General features: G+C 29.1%; 1 protein-coding gene across 1 annotated transcript in view; it reads right to left on the bottom strand.

Annotated features, from left to right (window-relative positions):
* The window catches only part of LOC107439547 (acetylcholine receptor subunit alpha-like 1), a 220,356-nt gene that overhangs the window by 123,346 nt on the left and 74,985 nt on the right, over positions 1–22,025 (bottom strand). The window contains exon 2 of the mRNA XM_016052181.4: positions 16,243–16,287. Coding sequence (XP_015907667.1) covers positions 16,243–16,287 — 45 coding nt within the window. The remainder of the gene's footprint in view (positions 1–16,242; positions 16,288–22,025) is intronic.

The raw sequence follows: 22,025 nt of genomic DNA on the forward strand, positions 1-22,025 counted from the left end.
CTATATATTTAACAGAGTTTTTTTTTTTTTAGATTCATTTTGAATATATTTTATTTGCAATTCTCAATGATTTTTTCGCGAATTTTTCGCTTTATGTTACAAAATCTATGAAACTTAGAAACATGAAATTTTGAATGTGCGTAGAAAATATGCAGAGTTAGAAAGAAACCAATAAAATACAGTTTGATTATTAGTTTTATTTTTTTTTATGACCGCCCTTGAACTATCGACTCAATTTTGAGTTTACGGCTACTAATGTTTAACTCCGTAGCCTTGTAATTTTGAACCCAATCCAGAAGACAAGGGAACTGCTAGATTAGTAACCAGAGGTATTTATTTGTTATGAGAACTTGGAGGACTTTGTGACCCCGTCAGATTTAACATGCACCAGTCACCATTTTATGCATGGGTATTCTTATGCTGGCTGGATTCAAATTCCCATTCTCATGAACACGAGTCCAACGCCCTATCAACCAGGCTCTCCCGGCCAAATTTATTAGTTTATTTTATAACAGCCGACCCAATTTCGAGTTTACGACTGCTAATATTCAACTCCGTAGCCTTGTAATTTTGAACCCAATACAGCAGTCCCTGGAGCAGGTGAGGGCTGTTATATTAATACTGTTTGTATAAATAAAAAGAACATTTCGTAAGCTGATAATATTTAATTGATGTTTATATTGAAAATATTTCTTCATTATTCTTGCTTCTTTTTAATTATTTTAAGTACATTTGCTAAATTTTTGTGCGAGAAAAAAAATTGTCATTATTTATGTAAATGTTTGGCTTATATTTTTAAGGATTTATGAAAGGGTCTATTAAATATCAGAGAGAATAAATGTCATACGGGTTTAAAGTATCAGCTCGGCTCTTGATGGTGTATAGTGGCTAGGATGTGAAAGAGCAACAGTCCCGGGCATCCAGCCAAAACGAGCATTCAACATATCAATGGAACACACTAAAGCTTTATATCAATTAGTTTTAGATAATTACAATTGTAGAATAAATATCTTTTTATAGAATGAAATGTTTTAAAAGACAAATATCTGTTAATTTTTAACATTTAATCAACGAAAAAAAGAACCAATATTGAAATCTAACGAATTTCTTCTTAAGCATAAAAGTCTCAACCCCAATAAATTCCTATAAAATGTCTTCTTCAATATTCTTTATAAACAATACTGTTTCTTAATGGTAAGATTTTAGTTTACAATCAACTTATACTCTAATGTCATGCTGCTGGTAAAATATGCAATATTTTAAACATTTCTGTACTAAAATATAAGAATTCTTTTTTTTTATTTCCTTCGAAATTATTTCACTTTTCTGCGTTTTAAAGCAATTAATTCTTAGAGCTTTAAAGATATTATTGCATTTACAGAAGATTTTGAATTTGGTCTTCTGTTTTCCAAGTTTCTTCGCAAAAACAAAAAAAAAAAAAAAAAAAAAAAAGAAGGAAAGAAAAGAAAAGAAAGAAAGGAACACTGTATTTCCCGAAATAGCGAAAATTCCCAAACGTATAATCTGTTAAGAAAACATGTATTGTTATGTTATTCAAATGTCATATTGCTCGAAACAAGTATTTAAAGGTGGACAAATTTAAATTCCTAATCCTTTTGCAATTATTCTCTCTTTTGTTTCAGAAACAAATAATTCTAAGTATTTCCGCAAAATTATTCTATATTCAGAATATTCGGAATTAGGTTATTCTGTCCTTTTTTTTAAAAAATATTGTATTCCTTGCATTGACGAAAGCTAGCTAATGGCCTCATTGTCAATGTCATTTACTTCGTCTTTCTTATCAATGAGGGCGCTGCCGATCGTTCTATTATTGTAATGAATGGGGGTTCTTTCTTTTCTTGATCCTGCTTTGATCGAAATTCTCATTTTAGTTTTAAAAGAAGAGGCCTTTTCAAATGGAAATTGTGTGCTTAAAAATCGATTCGCTTTCAAAAGAACAGCAACTGTGTTGGTTGGTGGTGCACAGGGTTTAGCTTGAGCTTTTTCGATTAATTGTTTTCATTTCCATTTGTGTAAGGCTTTTGGAATGTTGTTACAATTGAAAAATTGGAATGCTTGTTTTATTATATGTATGGCTTCCAGAGTCATTAACATTCGAGTCGATATTTTAAATCTTGATGCATTTACTTAAGAAGACTTTGGCTGGAGCCAGTATTTATATTTATGTTGTGTTTTTGAATTTAATTTGAAATTTGGGGAAGAATTTAGAATTTGCATCATTAGAAAAGAAAGAAACATTAAGTTTTATTAAAGTTTAGTTTGACAGTCATTAGTATACTGGAATTTGCTTTGCTTTTAAGTCAAAACGAGATGTCCAATCGATGTTTATTTAAAATACAAAAGTACTGAAACGTAAATATTTCGTAATACTAGTTATACTCTGAAATTTATCTTTAGATAGATTTACGAAAGACATTGTTGTAAACTGAATGTACAAAAGCAGTGTTCTTCTCCTTTTGATTTTGTAGGAGTCGCGCTTTTAATAAGCGATTTAAATTTTAAAGCTACTTTTATTGAAGAACAACTTTTCTATTTCTTGTCGATAGAAATATTCGAAATGTTTTTGCTTCATGCATTTTCTGAATAAGCTAACGCAGATCTTCAAGTATTTTTGATGTAAATGACTTTTCAAACTCTATTTCATTTCTAAGACGCACTTTAATTTAGAACAGAAATAATAAAAATTTAAAAGTTAAGTTTGAAACAAATTTTTGCTTCAAATTTTGTTATTTTTTACAACATGACTGTTTAAAATTAAAAATAAAAAAAATTATTGATTGATGCAATTGGTCGTATAAGTTAAATAAAATAGCATTTCAAAATAATAATAGTGTAGCTGTTCAAAATTAATAAGCTAAAGCATTAGTTTTCACTTTTTTTATACATAGATGTGATTTTCTTTTCAAAATATATTTTATAGACATTCCTTAGTTAAAAAAATTACAAAACTAAGTTAGACACAAAAAATTCAGCAATTTTTTGCCGCACAACTTTTTACGCTCTTGTCGATAAAATTTTTAAAATATTTTGAAATAGATGTATTTGCAGAAAGGATATTTTTCTCTTACTTTTCTCTCGAATTAATAACGTGGAAAGTAAGTTGTCAACGAAACAAAACCTGATAAAAACATAAAAATATGAAGGAAAATAAAATTGAAAAAGATGTATTACAAAGAAAACAAGGAAAAAATTACTTTTAAAGATGAGAAAGAGAATTATTAATAAATAACTTTTATTAAAAAATATTAAGAAAAAAGTTGCAAAACAAAATAAGGAAAATCTGTAATCTCGTCGTTAGCGCATATGATTATATCCGCAAAAAAGGGTGTTTTCCAATATTGTATTAATATAGACAAAGCAAAATTTATCAATACAATAGTGTAAGAAGTACAAAAAAAAAATCGAAATGAAAAAGAAATATCAAGCAAGAAATGCAAAATAAAAATTCAAGAAAAATACAGAATAAAACACAAAATGTAACATATGAAGTGAGTACCGAATTTAAGCGTAGTGAAATTAAGCGTGTGTGTATATATATATATATATAAAAGATCAAAATGAAGATAAAACAAAGGAAAATTATAGACATATGTAAAAAGGGGGAGTGGAATAATAATGAAAAAAATAACAAACAATTGATTAAAACATTAAAAAAAAAAGGATGAAATTTTTTTAAAAAAGCCGGAAAATAAAAGATATAAAGATAATAAAAGATATAATAAATAATCGTGTAGGCTGATGAAAAGATTATAACTTTTATTTTCCTGTTTAATTTAAAAAAATTCATCCTTTTTTTTTTAAATTTTCTAATCAATTGTTTGCTATTTTTTTCATTATTATTCCCCCCCCCCCTTTTTGCATATGTCTATAATTTTCCTTTGTTTTATCTTCATTTTGAACTTATCTAATGAGTTCTGTTTACTTGCAGCTTATGCGCAATGAGTGAAACTTATGTGAAATTGTCGTTTGTTATTTTATTTTATTTTATTTATTTATAATTTTTTTTAAGAAAAATATATTAAAAGAAAAGGAAAACTTAACGATCGTTTTCTTTCATCGCGATGAAAGAAAACGATTGACTATATTTTCCCTAAATTAATTTCATCTATTAAATATAAATTTCCTTTTAAAAGCTTTTAACTTGCTGAATTAGGTTGAAAGACACCAACAAAACTTCAATAGCTAAAAATTTCAAAATGAGCAAAGAATAAATAATGAAAATTGTTTGGTATTTAGAATTCTTTTAAATGCTTTTATACTGTGGTTTTCACTGCTTAAAATAAACACAAATTAAATAAATTTTCCACTTTCTTTTCCCTCGAGAGCCTTGACTTCATTTCTTAAAGCGACCTTCTGTCCAATGTCCACTCGAATCAAATCTATCCATTTAGAAGATGAAGTAACTAAACCTTCCAACCAGAATAGAGACATCGTGAGTGGCCACGCGACCCCAGGGACCAAACTTCGATTCTTCAAGGTTCTCTTGGCGCTGTGGGGAAATCGACGGATTGTTGCACAGTTTCCAGACATGCCCGCAATCCCAAAGGGTCTTTAGTTTCACTTCTAAGATCTCTCACTCGCCCAACCATGTCGATAGTTTTGCCATCAGTTCCTTTCAGTTGGGCCAATTCTTAAATCCAACGGTGAAACGAAGTCACTCCCTTAAGAGTTTTAAACGGCTTGCTTTTCGAGAGAGTCTCAAGCTAGATGTGGATTGCGAAAAGCTTTACGAATCCATTCAGATTATGCAAATTCGGCAAAAGGGTATGGAAGTTACTTAGCGCTTATTGAGATTCTATTCGAGTTCCAGTGACATAAGCGGTGCATGCGGCGTTTAATATTCTAAGAATGCCTTTGCAATATTGGCGATCACCTTTGAAGGAAATCTTCCCACTTTAGGGCTTTCTCAAAATTGTGCCTATGTAAGCTAATATTGTTGAGAAGATAGCTATTAGTATTTAATTTGTATTTGTAGTGATGGTCTACTAAGCAAATATTCTAAATTATTATAAAAGTATTTTATTTCAAAATTTGCTATTTTGATTTACTAATAATTCCATACGAGATCCCACAATATAAAGTAATGGAAATATTTTTTTTCGAGGGGGGACAGCGTACAAACTCAGTAAATAATTTTCAACTGTTTATTTTACAATACACATATTAAAAACGGATTATTCTTAGTAACTTTTAAATTAGTTGGCCTTATCAACTTTAAACCTAATTAATATTCAAGCAATTCAATTTTCGAGAAATATTTCGAATGTGGTGCGTGTTTTGATCAATAATGCTCTATGGAGCCGTGATGGCCAATGAGGTGAGCTTGGTTCGAATCCCACCAATGACTGGTCGATACGAATCCGCATCCGTCTTGCACCGACCACAGTGCTGACGTGAAATATCCTCAGTGGTAGACGGATCATGAGTCCTTTTGCCGTTAGGCTAACCTTGGGAGGTTCTCGTGGTCTTCCTCTCCATGTAACGCAGATGCGGGTTCAAAAAGTCCTCCAGGAAGGCAAAATTCCACCAATACTTGATACAGGAGTTCCCTTGAATTTTGGATTGGATTCAAAATTACAAGGCTATGGAATTGAAAATTAGAAGTCGTAAACTCAAAAATTGGGTCGGCTGTTCAACGAAGGTTATAAAAATAAAAAATGCTTTATAGCCAACTTAACACTAGTTATTCAGCTGATTTAATTATTTGTGGACCTTGAAATAGCAGGGAAATCGTAGTGCCAATTTTAAAAATGTTGTTCAGTTCATAAAGGCGGTTAAAATTAGGATGATATAAAACTCTTGCAAACAGTGCGAAATCTAACCTACCATACCAAAATATAATTAAACGAGAAATTTTACATAAATTTTAATATCTTGGTATATTTATGGCAGAAATAGCTTTGCTAAAATATAAAAATGTTTAAATTTTTCGAAATTACGGGATTCTAATTGCTTAAGTATAAAATTTCTTTGGAAAGGGTTGAATAATTTCTGAGGAAAAAAATTCTCAAGAAATAACATTTTTAAAGTGTATCCACCATTAGATTTTTTTTTATAATTCTGTAGTTGAAAATTGTTTTTCTTCAAGAAAAAAAACTGTTTATCATTTCGAAAGATAAGATACAATATTTTATCTCGAAAGTGAGTTTAAGTTGGCTTGTAATAGTAAGGCAAAGGTTCTTAATACGAGTCGAAATCAGTTGAACAGCTCCTGAGAAATCATTTTTCAAAAAAGTCAGACATTTAAAATTCGATTTCGCAGAAACTATTTAACCTGTTTCATTCAATTTTTTTATTTCGTTACATAAAATTGCATTTTTCAAAATGATTCAAACAATCACATTCTTCGTGTTTCAAAATTTGTTGGACTATTATTAAATAAAATAATAAATAATTATTAAAAATGATTTTTTTACATGAAATTATCTTAGGATAAACAAATTTTATTATTATGTTGAAAAATTTTCGATTTGCTTGAAAAGTTCTCGAGAAATACTTAAAAAGTAAAATTAACATTAAGGGGTTCCAAACTTTAAACCGCTCTCCCGACCAAACTATCCGAAATTACGGACACCTCTTATATTTAGGACATCAGAAATCATAATCCGTTGGGAAAAAGTATGTCAGAGAAAGAACGTTTTTGTATTTTTTATCGTATTTTCGTCAACACTTACTGGTTAGCATAATTGAGATCACCCTTCTTGAACCATTCAGATTGGGTCCTGGTACATGAAAATCCGATCATTAAATATAAAGTTATCCTGAGTGATTAATTAATTAATTTAATTTTTACACACTCTGCATGGGGCTGGAGTAATTCAATTAGGATACGACAAATTGGACCCAAAGCAAAGAAACATGACTGTATTACAACCAACAGAATGCTTCAGAGCTTTGACCGTCGTCTTTGCACAGCCTTCGACTGCTATTACAAGAGATTATTTTTGGTTAAGTTTGCATTTTTCGGTCATAATAAGTCACATATTAGGGAATAGAGGTGTCACATATTAGGGAACAGGGATTTTGCATATTAGAAACTATCCTCTATAAGGCTTCTCTCCTATACTATTCATCTTTATCTTTAAAACATCTCACATCTGCGAAGTCAAATAATCATGTGTACAATCATCAAAAAATTCACAAATATGACTTTTAAAACGTCTTATCGGTTTTTATAGAGCTGAAATTTCTTTTAAACAAGCTTTTAGAGGAAAATATTTGCTTATTACATGCAAATCGAACACTGATAGGTACTATAAAAGCCTCAATATTGTTTTAAGTAAAGAATACAGTTTTCATTAAATGCCTGATAATTTGCTTGGTTTTCAGAATATATAAAATAGAATTATCTATGGAAACAGTTTAAAAAATTCCATCAGGATAGTCTATTTCTGTTCGCATGGACATAAAAAGAATAAAGATGAATTCCTTTGATGTTTGTGATAAGTGTATAAAGAATATTCATTGGAATGAGTAGAGATTTGATAGATGATTCAATTGTGTCATGGACTTTCGCATCATAGAAAACAACAACGATTCTTTCGTAAAACTCATCGGAACAACAATTCGCTCTCTCTGGAGTCCTAGTGTTTGAATTGTCTTTTTGCCCCAATCGTCACAGGTACTTAAAAATTAAACTTTGTGACATGTGTTTCCTCTTATCCGAGACAGACCAAAGAAAAGCGATGAATGGAAACACAAGAGCGGAACTATTTCTCCCTGGATTCACGTCTGTAATTGCGTCTCAGTTCCATTCATTGCCCGAATGTCGAGAACGTCTCCCTTGGGCAGCATTCGGAAGACGCGAAGCAGAATGAATGACATGAATCGTTTGCGTTTCGCATGTGGCAAGAACTGTTCTGGTATTGTGGCTGGAAGGCGCTTAACTTCGACGACGTCGTGGAGGGCGGAAGTAATGACTCCAATCATGAAAAAGGAGAAAAGAACTGTCTCTCTCTTATTTGTGGCTATTGTTGGGAAACAGTTGTTGAGGTAAGTGTAGTACGACAACGTGGAGTTTTAAGTTCTCTCAGATCTTTAGGAATCTGTCAGAATCTGTCAGAATTTTTAAAAAAAAATGGTTAAATAACAATTTATCAATTTGATTTTGACTATATTCAAGCAAGACAGTCAAATAATCATAAAGAAAATGGTTTTCAAACTGTTAACAGTGAGAAAGCTGTTTATTAATTGATTTCACCTAATACGGTCAATACGGTAAGAACCAGAATTTTATCGCACCAACTAGGCCCACCTAATGGAGCCATTTAGTTTCTTTCTGCTGGATACATGTTACAGCTGAAAGGGCAAATTTGCCAATCTCAGTACAGACAAACCGGGGGTTCGAGTTTCAGAGTTGATGCCAAAATGTTTCCATCATACCCTTCAATATATGGATTTTCAGTATTCTGCAGTCCCCAATTTATGACTAATTACGACGCTCTCATTCAGGCAGAGATGCAGCCTCATAAAGTTGCTTAACACAAAATTGCACAGCAGTTCCCATATCTTACGACAACGAAACAACCAGATAAACTAATTGAACCACATTCCACGGTTCATTTGATAAAACACAACTCAACCCCAACCTTACCCCAATGCCCATTACCTAACAAAAAATATAGCTTTAATGTCCAGTTAAATTTTTTTCTTACGGTTTATAAACTATGCTAATGGTAAATGGTTAAAAACCGTATAGTTTTGTATTCATGGTTTTTTAACCATACTTGTTGTAAACGTGAAAGTAAAAAATGTTCCTTACCCAAAATTTTACGTTAAATCGGAGGGAATAAAATGTAATTTTAGAATGAAAATTCTAGCAATGTATATCCAAATTAGTTGCTTAAATTTATTTAAAAAAATATCTTTATCTTTGATTAATTTTCTTTTTTGTTGTTGTTGTTGCAGAAAAACCAAGGTTCAGAAGAATGTCGTACAGCAACAAGATAGCTTAAGACTTCGATGTTTAGTTCAAGTAAAACGTTCCTGAAGAAGACGTCGAGGGTAAATTTTTCATGACAAATTCCATTTCACCTGAATTAATAATTTAAACTTTGAAATTTAGAAAAAGTGAGTACAGATAAAGTCAGAGTAAACCATGAAGTTTAAAATGCTGAATTTGTGTTTTTTTTTCTTCATATATTAAAATGTAAACAAATTTCTGTCGGATTACTTCACTGCCGCGTAGTCTCGGATAATCCCTTCATGATTTTCTTACAGTTTGAAAAATTAAATAGCATTTGAAATTTAAAGGTTTACTCTAGATTTTATTAAACTCACTTTTTTTCTTTACTTTAATTCTTACACGACTAATACAATTAAAACAGAATTCACCATCAAATGTTTCTCCCCTTGTTTTGTTAACAAATTAAAGAAAAAGTATTTCTCAAGAAGTTGAAAATACTACAAAATTCTAAAAAAATAACAAAACATAGATTACAAATTCTTCCAGTCTTAAATTTTGTTGCTGTTACGAAACAGTAGGGGTCTTTTATTGTCCTGTGAGCTACAGGCAAAAAGTTTGATTTCAGCAGGAATAAAAATTGAAATTATGCAAGAAAATAATTTTAGCTTTCTTTGAATTAAAGAATTGATAGTTATTTTTTCTGTAAATGTTTGCTCGTTCACATTGGAGGTGGAATTGAATATAAGGTTTATTTGCACAAAATCCAAAGGAGGATATGCTGTGCCAAACAACGCGTGGTAGCCGAGGAGACGAAAGAGGCAGAAAAAACAACCCAAAAGTGGAAGATACGCTTAATTCAGAGGTAAGGAAAAAGCAAGACCATTAAGCGTAGGTATGTTATCTGTTCTGGTTAGTCCCTACCGTCCTCTCAGATACCGCGGTTTCCTTTGTTTTACTTCAATTTTTTTTTATCTACTTTTTTGCTTGCAGCTGTGCCGTTCTTTATTTTATTTATTGCTTTTACCTTTCAAGTGGTACTGTTCTGTTGAAGAAGGTCATCTTCAATGGCTTTAAACTTGTCAACTCTTCTCAATTTAAGCAAAATAAGTAACTTTCAAGTATATTATACTTTTTTGAATTCATTTTTAACATAATTTTTTAAAAATTTATTTGTATCAGCAAAGGCCTTACAAGTTTCAATGACTTGAAACTTGTCAACTTTTCTCCAATTTAAGCAGCAGAAGTAACTTTCAAGTATATTACATTTTTTGAAATTCATTTTTAACATCATTTTTTAAGAATTTATTTGGTTCAGCAGAAAAGGCCTCAACTCTTCTCCAATTTAAGCTCCAATTTAAGTAACTTTTAAGTATATTACATTTTTTAAAATTCATTTTTAATATACTTTTTTTAATATACTTTTTTTAATATAATTTTAAATTTATTGTTTCAACAGTATTGTTTCAAAATATATTAATTTGTATTTTTATTGATTTAATTGAGTGATTTAAATTCCTAAACAGTCAGTTAGTTATAAAAACAAGAATTCATTTAATCCATTTCATCACGTGGGCTTCATATCTAAATGAAATTAAAAGTTGCAGTTTTATTTCACTATTGTAAAAGAAATGCCTTTTGTAATTTAGCACACTTGATAAATGTGTCACATGCTTTTTATGCCTAAAAAAGAAAACATTACATAATGTTCTGAAAATTAAAAGAAATTAATAGTTTTTCTAAAATAAAACGAGGATTAAAAAAATATTGTTGATGTTAAATTCAGACTTTTTTTGTGATAAAAGAGTTATTTCAAGAAAAATGTTGTTTAAAAATTTAGCTCTTCACATCATTTTTATGAAAGTAAAAAAAAAGTCACTTTAATGTCACAAGCATTTTAAAGTTATCGTTTTCATTATTTTTACTTTGAAAAATAACAGTTAGTTATTTTACTCACATACTATTTATAAAATTGCTATAAAAAAAGAGCATTTTACGCTCGTTCTTATAAATCATGCCATTTGGAATGTGTGAGTATTACCAAAATGTCCATAAAGCAAAAAAATGAAAAATGTAATGCTGTACAACCTTTAAACTAGCACTTTAGAATCGCAAAGAAAAAAAAACTAAGTAAATGTAAAGAAGCAGTTTTCGTATTTGACAGCCTTTTAGAAGAAACTTTTTACTTGTTATAAAACTGACGAAAACAAAAAGACTTTAGAATTCTTGTTAAATGAAGGGAACATTTTCTTTTTTTTCCTTCTTTCATTTTTTTTTATTTTGTTGTTTTATAGTATTTATTTTCTTTGTTCTAACCTTAGCAATTTTTTTCCTGCAAATGTTTCACTGTCAAGTTTTTTTTTTCTTTTTCGAAAATGATGTAATGAGTTTGCGTGAGGATTTCTGAAAATGTTTTCTTGGTCATTGTTACTTCAGTAAAAGATGGTCTCTAATAACAGAAAGTTTGTTTGAAAAAGTTTAGCATCAACAACTGTCAGAAATATGAGTGACATAAATTTGCTTCATTTTTAAGAAAGATTCGCAAATAATATGTACTTTGCCTAAAAAGCAATTAAAACGGGCAATTTTTTAACGTGTGTGTATCATTTCCACCATATTAATAGGGAAATTTTAAAATGATATTTTATGATCATTTAAAAATATTTTTTTAATTCTATATCAATTAATTTTAGGAATTAATTGATTTGTAATATTTTAAATTATGCCTTTTTAATCATTAATAATACATTTTATTTTTCTACTAGTAAAAAACTTATTTCCCGTCTTCTATTTATAAAGGTAATAAAGAGGACATAAACATTTTAGGAAGATCAAATATTAATCATTTTGGGTCTGGTAAAAATTTTTAATGCTTAATACATAAACGCATACTGAATAAAAATATTTTTCTACAGAACAAATAATTTGAATACAGGAACTTACAAGTTTATTGTTTGTTAAGACTAAGTTAAACATGGAGCTTTGAGTTGAATCTTTAGCAATGTAATTTTTGTCTATAGTAGTTTAATGAGTCTTCACTGCAAATGTAAATTGGTAAGTTAGTTTTTTCATCGATATCATTATATCATTATTATGTTTTATTTTTTATGCAGTGTTAAGTGTTATAATGAAGATCCGATTAATATTAAAAAAGTGAAATTTATTTAAATGTCAAGAAGCTTTTCAACATTTCTAATTCAAAACAAAAAGCTGACAATTCCATCCGTCGAAGCAATTTTCCATATGTTGACGCCATAACTTAAAAAAACTACAAAACATTCCTCAGACGATGATTTTAGCTCATACTTCCTTTCATTCCACATTTCTGAACAAAACTTTGTCTTATCTTTTAACTTAACCGGTTTCACTAAAATCTTTCGCAAAAAATGGGGCCAGAATTAGTCAACTCCGAAAAAGTTCCAAAAATGTCGTCTGTTTTTTTTAATCTATTTGTTGAGCTTCAGCTTGTTCTTGCTTAAGTTAGCTTTTGTTTTTGCTGACTCTTACTATACAATGAAATATTTATTTTTAATTGAGAATGAAAGTGCCACCTAAGTGCCACTTTTTAGTAAGGATGAGTTTTAATCTCTAAGAGTCCAATAATTATAGTATGAAATAGGGTGTTTCTTCGGGAAAATTAATGTCCAAGATATTTTTAGGCAAAAGCTTTGCTATGTTTTTGTGACTGATACATGAAAACTCCCATACTCATCTCCATAAGCTTCCTTTTTTTTTTAGGTATATGGGGGTAATTTGAAGACAAGAATTGAATTTGTTTTAAACAGGCAAGTGAGAAATAGTTTCAGATGCATTTTATTTCAACACGCTAAACTGAATGAGGCAAATCTCGAGATGGTCAAACCAATAATTTTGAAGTTGTATGCACAAGTGCAATTTTGTGCATGTACATATTTGCGCATCTGATATTGCTATCTAAAAACGTTAGGAACTGTTTATTAATTATTTTTTAATTTGAAATCGAATGGAACTATATACATGTCAATAGAACAAATAGTTCAAAAGTTGGAAGCGATTTTGTGTTTAAAAAGTACTATTTTTGATATGACTTATCACACTTTTTACTCCTCTATATAGAGGTTACATGAACAAATGATTTTCCAATAAAATTTTTTATCCTGAAAAAAGTGAAATAAGTTTCTCCCTTAATTAAAGGATTAATTTTAAGTTATAATGGCTTTCTTTATACTAAGTACGATTCAAAAATGCTATTTTTTATATATATTAGAAAAACCCCATTTGAAGATATTAGCTATTTTATAACGCGTTTGGTCTCACTCGATTAAACGTAATTAAATGTATAGAAAACAATGCATATGCATAAATATGTGTAAGCATAAAATTCATACTTTGTACTTGTTTTATACTTGTTACCCATTGGCAAAATTTGGTTTGGATTTCATGCCGTCCTCACTTTTCAACTACAATAATCAAGAGTATTAGTAGCAGTGCTTATGCGTTGCTATGGCGACTGCAGCTGTTTGATAATTTTTTTTAAATTCTTTTTTTTTCACTTTTAATTTTGTTATGCATTAAGTTGGAGGGTTTATTTCCGAGATATGGGACCATAGAGATCCCATAAATGCTTCTTGAGTTGTGAATAAAAGAAAATTTCCTCATTTGAACAATATTTTTTGTTTTTATTGCTTTAATTAAGAATCAGAAATTCTGATCTACAGTTTAAACTGGATCGTTTTCAACACTAATTCAGGTGAATATCATAAATGAGGATAGTCCAAACTGATTGATACGGTTCCAAAAGTTAGAGTTGAAGCAAAGAGAAAAACGATGCCAATGCCTAAACTTACCTAGGCTAAAAAAGTCAAAGAGCGTAGGCGGGAATACCTTAAGTGTTACACACAAACTGCAAAACGAAAGGACTCTGTTCGCAAACGCAAGCATGAAGTCTGTCCCTCACAAAAGTACCAAAGTGGTTGAGAGAATTGAACCCGACCAAAGAGCGAATGGTGACTCTCCGAACCCCTTTCATGCAAATACGAGAACTGGTGTTGATCACCAGTTAGGGACAAAAGAATCCATTGTCAACGTACCCAATAACTTGCACAAGAACGTAGACAGTCCTGCTCGCAAAATAAATTATTCATTCACTATTCATGTAAAATTGAAAAAAAGCCTAGCTTTCGAATCTTATTTCATGTATGAATTTGTGAATCCGAAACGGGTGTATGATGCAGCTTACAATCTCCATCAAACACCATTCTACCAATCCGAAAATTTTAATATTGATCTAGATTTAATGTCTATTCAGTTATAAAAAGAATTTACACAGAATGTGTCTGAGCTGCATTTTAATAAGTTTGCGAAATTGCTTACCGAGCAGTTCAGAATTAACACTTAAAGATGTCTAAGATGAAAACACTATAAAGTTTTTTTTTCTTTTTTTTTTCCAAAAAAAATTAGACAACAACCATTTTGCGAATGGGTATCCTGTGATCGCCGCAAGGCGAAAACAATTTTATTCATTTTGTAGTGCATCGGATTTATACTGATGCGTTTCTACATGGAGAAAAAAAATTTCGGTAAAATTATCCTACTGTATGGCAATGACATTTCGCGTAAAAAATTCTTAAAATATAGAACCAAAATATACAGTATTTAAACTATTTATTTTTATATTCTGTTTATTTTTTTTATTTATTTATTGTTAATTACATAATTTGATATTGCTTATTATATAATTTGATAATATGATTATCTACACTTGTTTTTAAAGTGCTTATATCTTCTAAACTGTTTGTCTGATCAGCTCGAAGCTAGTCTTATTTAATTCAGCGTAGAAATTAACATTGGAAAATATACCTTACATTTTCAGGTAGTTTCTCCAGTCTCGCAGTGGACTGGCCGTTAAGACACGGTTCCCAGCAGATCACCGAAGTCAAGCATCACTGATTGCGGTCAGTGTGCGGGTGGGTGACCACTTGGATCAGTCTGCGTAGGGACCGAGGGTGTGCGGTATTGGTCCTCGTTAAACTGTTCTACCGTAAAGTGCTCGACTTCGCGTACAGGTCGTCGGGATACCGAAGTGAGGGTGCCATCCCCTCTGCAGAGGATCAAAATTGTGATGGCATGTCTTCGGATCATCCTCAGGGATGTTTCCCAGACCGTCGCCAATAGCCCATTGTGTAGCTCTAGTGCGACGAAAATTAACTACAACAACAACAACAACATCAGGTAGTTTCTGGAAAGAAGTGTAAATTGTATGCATATGTTCTTAATAAAGGTAGTAGTTTTTACATAAAAATTTTTGCGTCTTTTAAATTATTTGTTTTATTGGCTTACGCTTAGTTTCATTAAATTTAGAATGAAAAAATACATAGAAAACAATATCACGCGTGTTTAGATAGCAATATCAGATGCGTAAATAATTGCAACTACAAATTTGTACATTTTTTGTTAATACAAACCCTTATAACTTTTAAACTATTAGTCTAACCATCTCGGGATTAGTTTCATTCATTCAGAGTTAAAAATATATCGGGAAATATACCTCACTTGCCTGTCAAGGTAAAAAACCACACAGTTCTCCCTATCAATTACCTCAATTTTTCCAAAAAAGGTGAAGCGTTCACAGGGGAGTAGGTGAGATTTCAGGTATCGTTTGTAACAACAAGAGAAGTCTTTCTATGAAAAAAAATCTTGAGTATTTATTTTTGCGAGGAAAAAGTCTTAATTTATTGGATTACAGATTTTTTCAAAATATATTTTTGATATCTCATATAGAAAATAAATCTGTCTTTTTTTTTTACTCTGGTTAGTGAAATAAGTTTTTTCCAGAAAATATATTTTAATAAAACTAGTTGAAAAACATCATTTTAGAGATTTTTTTCTAGCTATTGTAAGTTGAAAAATAGCAGAAATTCGATTGCAATTTTCTTTCCTAACGTGTATTTACTGATTTATTGAAAGAGCGTCTTGCACGATGAATGCTTTTGTAAATTTTATAAGTTTTTATTAGAAAAGATGAAATCGATAAACCTCAATAGCACTCGTTTGTTCCACTTAATACCAGAAATTGCTAGAAGTTAGAAATTGTTTGGGATATAAAACAGAATTCAGAAACAGGACTCAGATTTCTAATCGCAGTTTAAAAAAATCAAATTTCATAATTTTGATTATAGTAAATTAGATTGCAATCCCTTCAATTATATGCATGAAAAATTTATAGTAACATCAAAATGTTTAGTATACTTAAAATATGTTCTATGTAGTAAAATGTATTTTGGATAAATTTTATCTGATGATTTATTTACTTCTTCTAGTAAGTTTTAAATGACACTTACCTGATTAACCCATACGTTTGTCGTCATAATTTGATTTCGTAAATTCTGGAAAGAAAAAAGAAAATTATTCAACGATAATAGTGTTGAATAAAACTAACATTTATGTTAGATTTTGTAATTGTAATTGCAAAAACTATTCAGAAGACTATTATAGTCAACTGAAATAAAAATATGTATAAATATCTATTTTAAAACACATTTTATGATGAATTCTTTAAAGGAAAATCATAAAATCAAAGTCTAAATAGTGATTTAATTGATTTTTAAAGAAATATGAATTAAGCATTCCTTTATTTATAGAACAATTAGTTGGATGTAAAGGATACAAATCGAATTTTGATTAAGTCTTAAGGCTCTGAGGCTCTCTGTAATTTATCTGGAATAAATTAATTAGTTCTTAAAGTAAAAATTTTTGCAATAAATATAATAAAATATAAAGTTTCATGTGCTTTTTTTTTCTTTTTTTTGAAAAAAGCAGTCATTATAAATATTGAATCAAAATTATTTTTATGTTTTTTATGTTTTATAATTTATACTTAAGAAGTCTAAGAGCTTTTGTTTCCAAAACTATCAAAAAATTCTCGTAAGTGAAAAACTTGAAAAAATAAATTTTATTTCCTTAGAGAAACGTAATTCTAAAGCTCGAGTAATAAATGCATATGGAAATATTTTCAAAACGTGTATAATAATTTTGTTTCCTTAGATATTAAAAATTATGCATATGTATTTACGTAGTTTGATTAAAGAAATAGGATTTTTTTAGGATAACTGCTTTTTCCGATTTCTAAATCCCAATTTTCAGTTTTTTTATACGATTATACCAAAAAAATAATTCTTCGTTTCTCCAAAAAAGTATAAAAAACACAAATTACGGTGCTTTAAAATAATCATGCATTAAATTAGTTTCAGTCCTGCTTATGCTATTTAGAGTCTAATACATTTTTTAAGCATCATTAAATTTATAAATTATTTTCCTTCATCTCTAAATAATCCCTTTTTGTTTGTTATCTATTTTTAAAGCCCTTTTTCTTTGTTATTATATTCATAAAACAGTTTCCATTAAGTTATTTATTTTTATTAAGAAATTATTTCGATAAATAAAGTAAAAAAAAAACAACAACGCAGAAAATTATTTTGAAGTCAAATATTTTCCTGAAAGACAAAAATGAAAAATAAAAATCTCTAAGAGATGCGTTGAATTTCCTCGAATAATAATAATAATATTGTTTACTTATTTCTCTCACGTTTCAAACTATATTTCCTTTCATAAATTTTTATATATACGAACTGAAATGAAATCAGTCAGGTCACCCGACATCAATTGACATCAGTTGGTATATAGTGATTTCAATTTCCTGAATTGACTTTATATCACGTACTACCTCCCTAGTGTAGAAAGTTAGAAAGGAATTGATTCCCGTTTGGATTGGAAATAGTTTTTCACCTCAATAACTTTCTAAGTTGAACGTTCCTTCCCAAAGGGTATGTATCCACTATGAATAAACGTGCCAACTCATGAATATTTGGTTTCTTTTAATAAAATTTATATTTTCGTTAGAAATCCATAAATATTGAGAGAGATTTTCTTATTGGATTTAGAGAAAAAGGTTGAAAAATACAAATTTAAAAGAAGAAAAACTATACATTGTTTGGAATTTTAGAATTTATTGAACCATAATATCGACTAATTTTGATGTAACCATAACATGATGATAAATTGACTACTTTTTAAACTTTATTACGTGATATTATGGCTTTTAGAGTTCGAATATATGTCGACGTTTTATTTTAAAAATGAAATATTTAGCTATTTTCTTAATAAATATAAAGTACACGCTTAAAAAATTTCTGGTAAAATTAGCGTATTGTATGATAATGATATTTCAGATACGAGAAACTATAATTGTAATTTTTAAAACTAAAATATACGATATTTAAATAATTCATTTGGTAATTTTTCCGTTCATATGGTAACGCTTAGCTATAAACTCTGCTTTTAAAAATTATAGCTCTTATTAATATACATTTAGGCAAAATTATAAAACTGAAAAGTAAATCTAACAACAAAAAATGGTTTTTATGCCATGCTCTAAGAAATTATGATAAAATTACCAAATATTACCTCATTAACCAAATGTTATCAAGAATTATAAAACCGTATTTTGTTGTTAATTTTACCAAAATCATTACCAACGCGCTTCCTTGATAATTGCAGAGTTCTTTTGTGTTCCGAAAGTGCCTGAAACATGGTAAATTTTACCATATTCTGGTAATTTTTGCCAGACTTTTATTGCAGTGTATATAGCGTTTTAAGCAAACGCCACCTTTAATAAATTTTAGAAACTGAAATGAAATCAATCAGGTCACCCGACATCGTTGACATCACTTCATATATAGTGATACCAGTTTCATGAATTGACTTTATATCACGTACTACCTCCCTAGTGTAGAAAGTTAGAAAAGAATTGATTCCCGTTTGGTTTGGAAATAGTTTTTTATTTCATTGACTTCCTAAGTTGAACGTTCTCTCCCATAGGGTAGGTATCCACTTTGAATAAAGCTGCCAACTTAGGAATATTTGACACCTTTTAATAAAATTGATACTTTCTTTAGAAATGCATAAAATATAGAAATGCATATTTTCATTAGAAAAGCATAATTGAGAGACTTTTTTTCAATTTGATTTAGAATGCATAAATACAAAAAAGATCGAAAATTACAAAAATGTGAAAATTAAAAACTTGTACATTGTATGAAACTTTAGAGTTTATTTAACCTTAATATCATCTGAATTTGCTGCAATAATAATATGAAATTGAAATCACACAATATTATGGGTTAACTTGGTTGGAAACATGGATCAAATTAACACCTTATTAAAATTGGTGTAAATTTGCACCTTAATAGGATTCGTTGTATCTTTAATATGACTCAATGTCGAACCGGTGTTTTTGAAAGTATAGAGTCGGAGTTTTATTTTAAACATGAAATATTTAGTACTTTTTTGCACTATGTATGGTACGGATAGAAAACAGCTTGGTGAAATTTCCGTACTGCAAGATAATGATATTTCTGATAAAAACACGTCATTTTGTTTGATAAAACCAAAACATACGGTATTTAAACTATTTACTTCGAAAATTTTCCGTTGATATTGCAATTTTGTGTCTGAAATTTTGGTCTGTAAAATTATAGTTCCTATTATATTCTTATATTATTATTATGAATTTAGTCAAAAATACAAAACTGAAAAGTAAATTTACCAAATAAATGTTTTTTTTCCTGCCAAATCTTAGGCATCATGTTCAAAATACCAAATTTTATCGCATTTACCAAATGTTATCACTTATTATTGAATCATATTTTACTGTAACTTTTACCAAATTCCTTACCAAAGCGCTTCAGTAAAAATTACCGAGCTATTTGGCAAAAAAAAAAAAAAAAAAAAAAATGATAAATTTCTGGCAAATTTTGAGCACAATATTTTCATTGTATATAGAGTTTACTGTAAACACCACCCTTAATCTATATTCAGAATCTTTGTAAAACTTATAGTCTAAAGTATTGCACATTTGGGGTCAAAAATTTATGTTTAAACTCGGAAAAATAAGTAATGAAATCGTGATAGAAATCTATGGAATTAGTGCCGTGAAAGTGGGATGGTAAACAGCAAAACCAATTTTTCTTTCTGATGGACCTTGAACCTGATTTCTAATTGAGTCGCTTTTTAACTCCTCCCTGTTTCATCAGGCAATCAAACAGATTTATACGTTTTTAGTCCCTCCATCTGCATAAGTGATTGGTTAGATTTTGATTTCGATTCTCTTTCCTCCCCCCCCCCCTCAGATATTTATTCGCGACATCTAAGGTGTATTCCTTTCTTTCGGCAATGGTTTTAAAACTTTAGATAAAGTTTTAAAATACACGACAAATTGATCATCCTTACAAAGCACTCTGCATAAGGGGCTGTTCAAATAATAAGTTAGCATGTTTTCAGCAATTTTGGACTCCCTCCTTTTCAACAAAATTATGCAAGTCACAACCCCTTTTATTTTGCTTACAAAAGAAAGTCACAGCATCTCCCCATTTTCTTAGTTGAGGAGGAAGTAGTCTAATTTTAGAACTAAATTCAGATGTAACTAACGTATGAAACAAAACTTATGCTTCAATTTATTTTATCATCTTATGGTATATGATTTCGTTTAGAAAGCTCTTGTAATTTCCTTCTCTGAGATCAAAACTTCTGACCTATTAAAGCACAGTTTTTCTAAGTTTTTTTTCCCCGAAAATTTTATTTCAAAGTTGAAAGTTTTCTATGTTTATTCTTATAGTGTTTTTAAATTATTTTGAAACTGAAAATAAGGTGATTTTGAAGTCATATTTAAGCAATGATCAAATGTCTCGACCACTCACTTATCTGAAATTCATAAAACCCTTCCCACTTGAAATGCTCACTTATTATTTTAACGGCCCCTTAACACAGAAAATTTTTTCTGGAATTTGAGTTGAATTTGAGAAGACAGATTGTGAGTTTTAAAAGCTACTGTGGTGCTTCATATGGTCAAATTTGATTATTGATTTTGCACTTTTTTTTTGAGAAACAAACCTAAATCAGTGTTCTCAAAGACATACGTATATATATATATATATAGATTAAATTAGAACTTTCAAAACTATAGCATCAACAAGCTGCAAGGCATCTTTCTAATAATATGATATAAATTTACTGTCATAATTAAAGTAAGAAAGGTATATTGTCGTAATTAAAAAACTGAATTCTTTATAAATTCAAGAAAAATTCATTCCCAATGAAAATAAATAAATTCATAGTTATGGAATGTGAATTATAATTTTAAGAAAATTATGAAAAAGGAGCATATAGATTGAAAGCTTTGAATATATATGTATAAAATGAATGGGTGTATAGATTGAATGAAGTGTAATTTATTAATTATATCAATGCGTCATTATTACCTGCATTTCCAATTATTCTATAGATGAAATTAAATTTTATTTTTAAGCTTTGGCAGTATTGGCTGTTTTTATTTTTATCAGAGTTATTTTAAAAATAATAATTTTTGTTTAAATATGAAAACATCATATCGTTAAAATTTTAAACAAGTTATAGTTTCAACACTAATCCATTGTATACACATTTTTTGATGATGTGAATAAAATTTTTTATAATAGAATATCTATAATTCAGGAGTTCGGAAAATGTAAATAGGCAAAAATGCCGTTTTAATAGTTTATTCTACATTTCATTTGATTTAATATATAAATTTTTTTTGCTATAAACTTGATATATTTTTTTAATTTTTGTATCAAGTTTCAAAAATATTTGTTTATTATCCCCATAGGATTATTATTTCAATATTTGCTTATTTAGGATTTTCAAGTGAAGAAAAATATATGATATTTATAAATTATAATAGCAGTATTTGTAATAGATATCCTTTATTTGTTAAATATAAGGAAAAATTGAAAAAGAACAAGCATTTATTTGAATTGTTTTATTTAAAGTAATTTTTTTAAACCCATTAATGCAGGAAAAAAATTTAATGATGCTTAATATAATAGTTTTCAATTGTTAAAATTTAAGTGTTCTAATTATAATTTTGTAATCTTTTAAAATAAATGCTCGAAAAATTTTTTTTTGTTAAAAAAAATGGGTAATTTTAACATGCGATTCGTAACTATTTAGATAATGCATATCTTTCTGAATGCAAGAGATCTCCATAAAAAATAATACATATTCTAAAATTTTTCCTTTTAATTAATTT

Source organism: Parasteatoda tepidariorum, chromosome 6 (genome assembly GCF_982258835.1).
Source record: "Parasteatoda tepidariorum strain Cologne lab strain chromosome 6, Ptep-v5.0, whole genome shotgun sequence".
In the NCBI taxonomy this organism is placed as follows: Eukaryota; Metazoa; Arthropoda; class Arachnida; order Araneae; family Theridiidae; genus Parasteatoda; species Parasteatoda tepidariorum.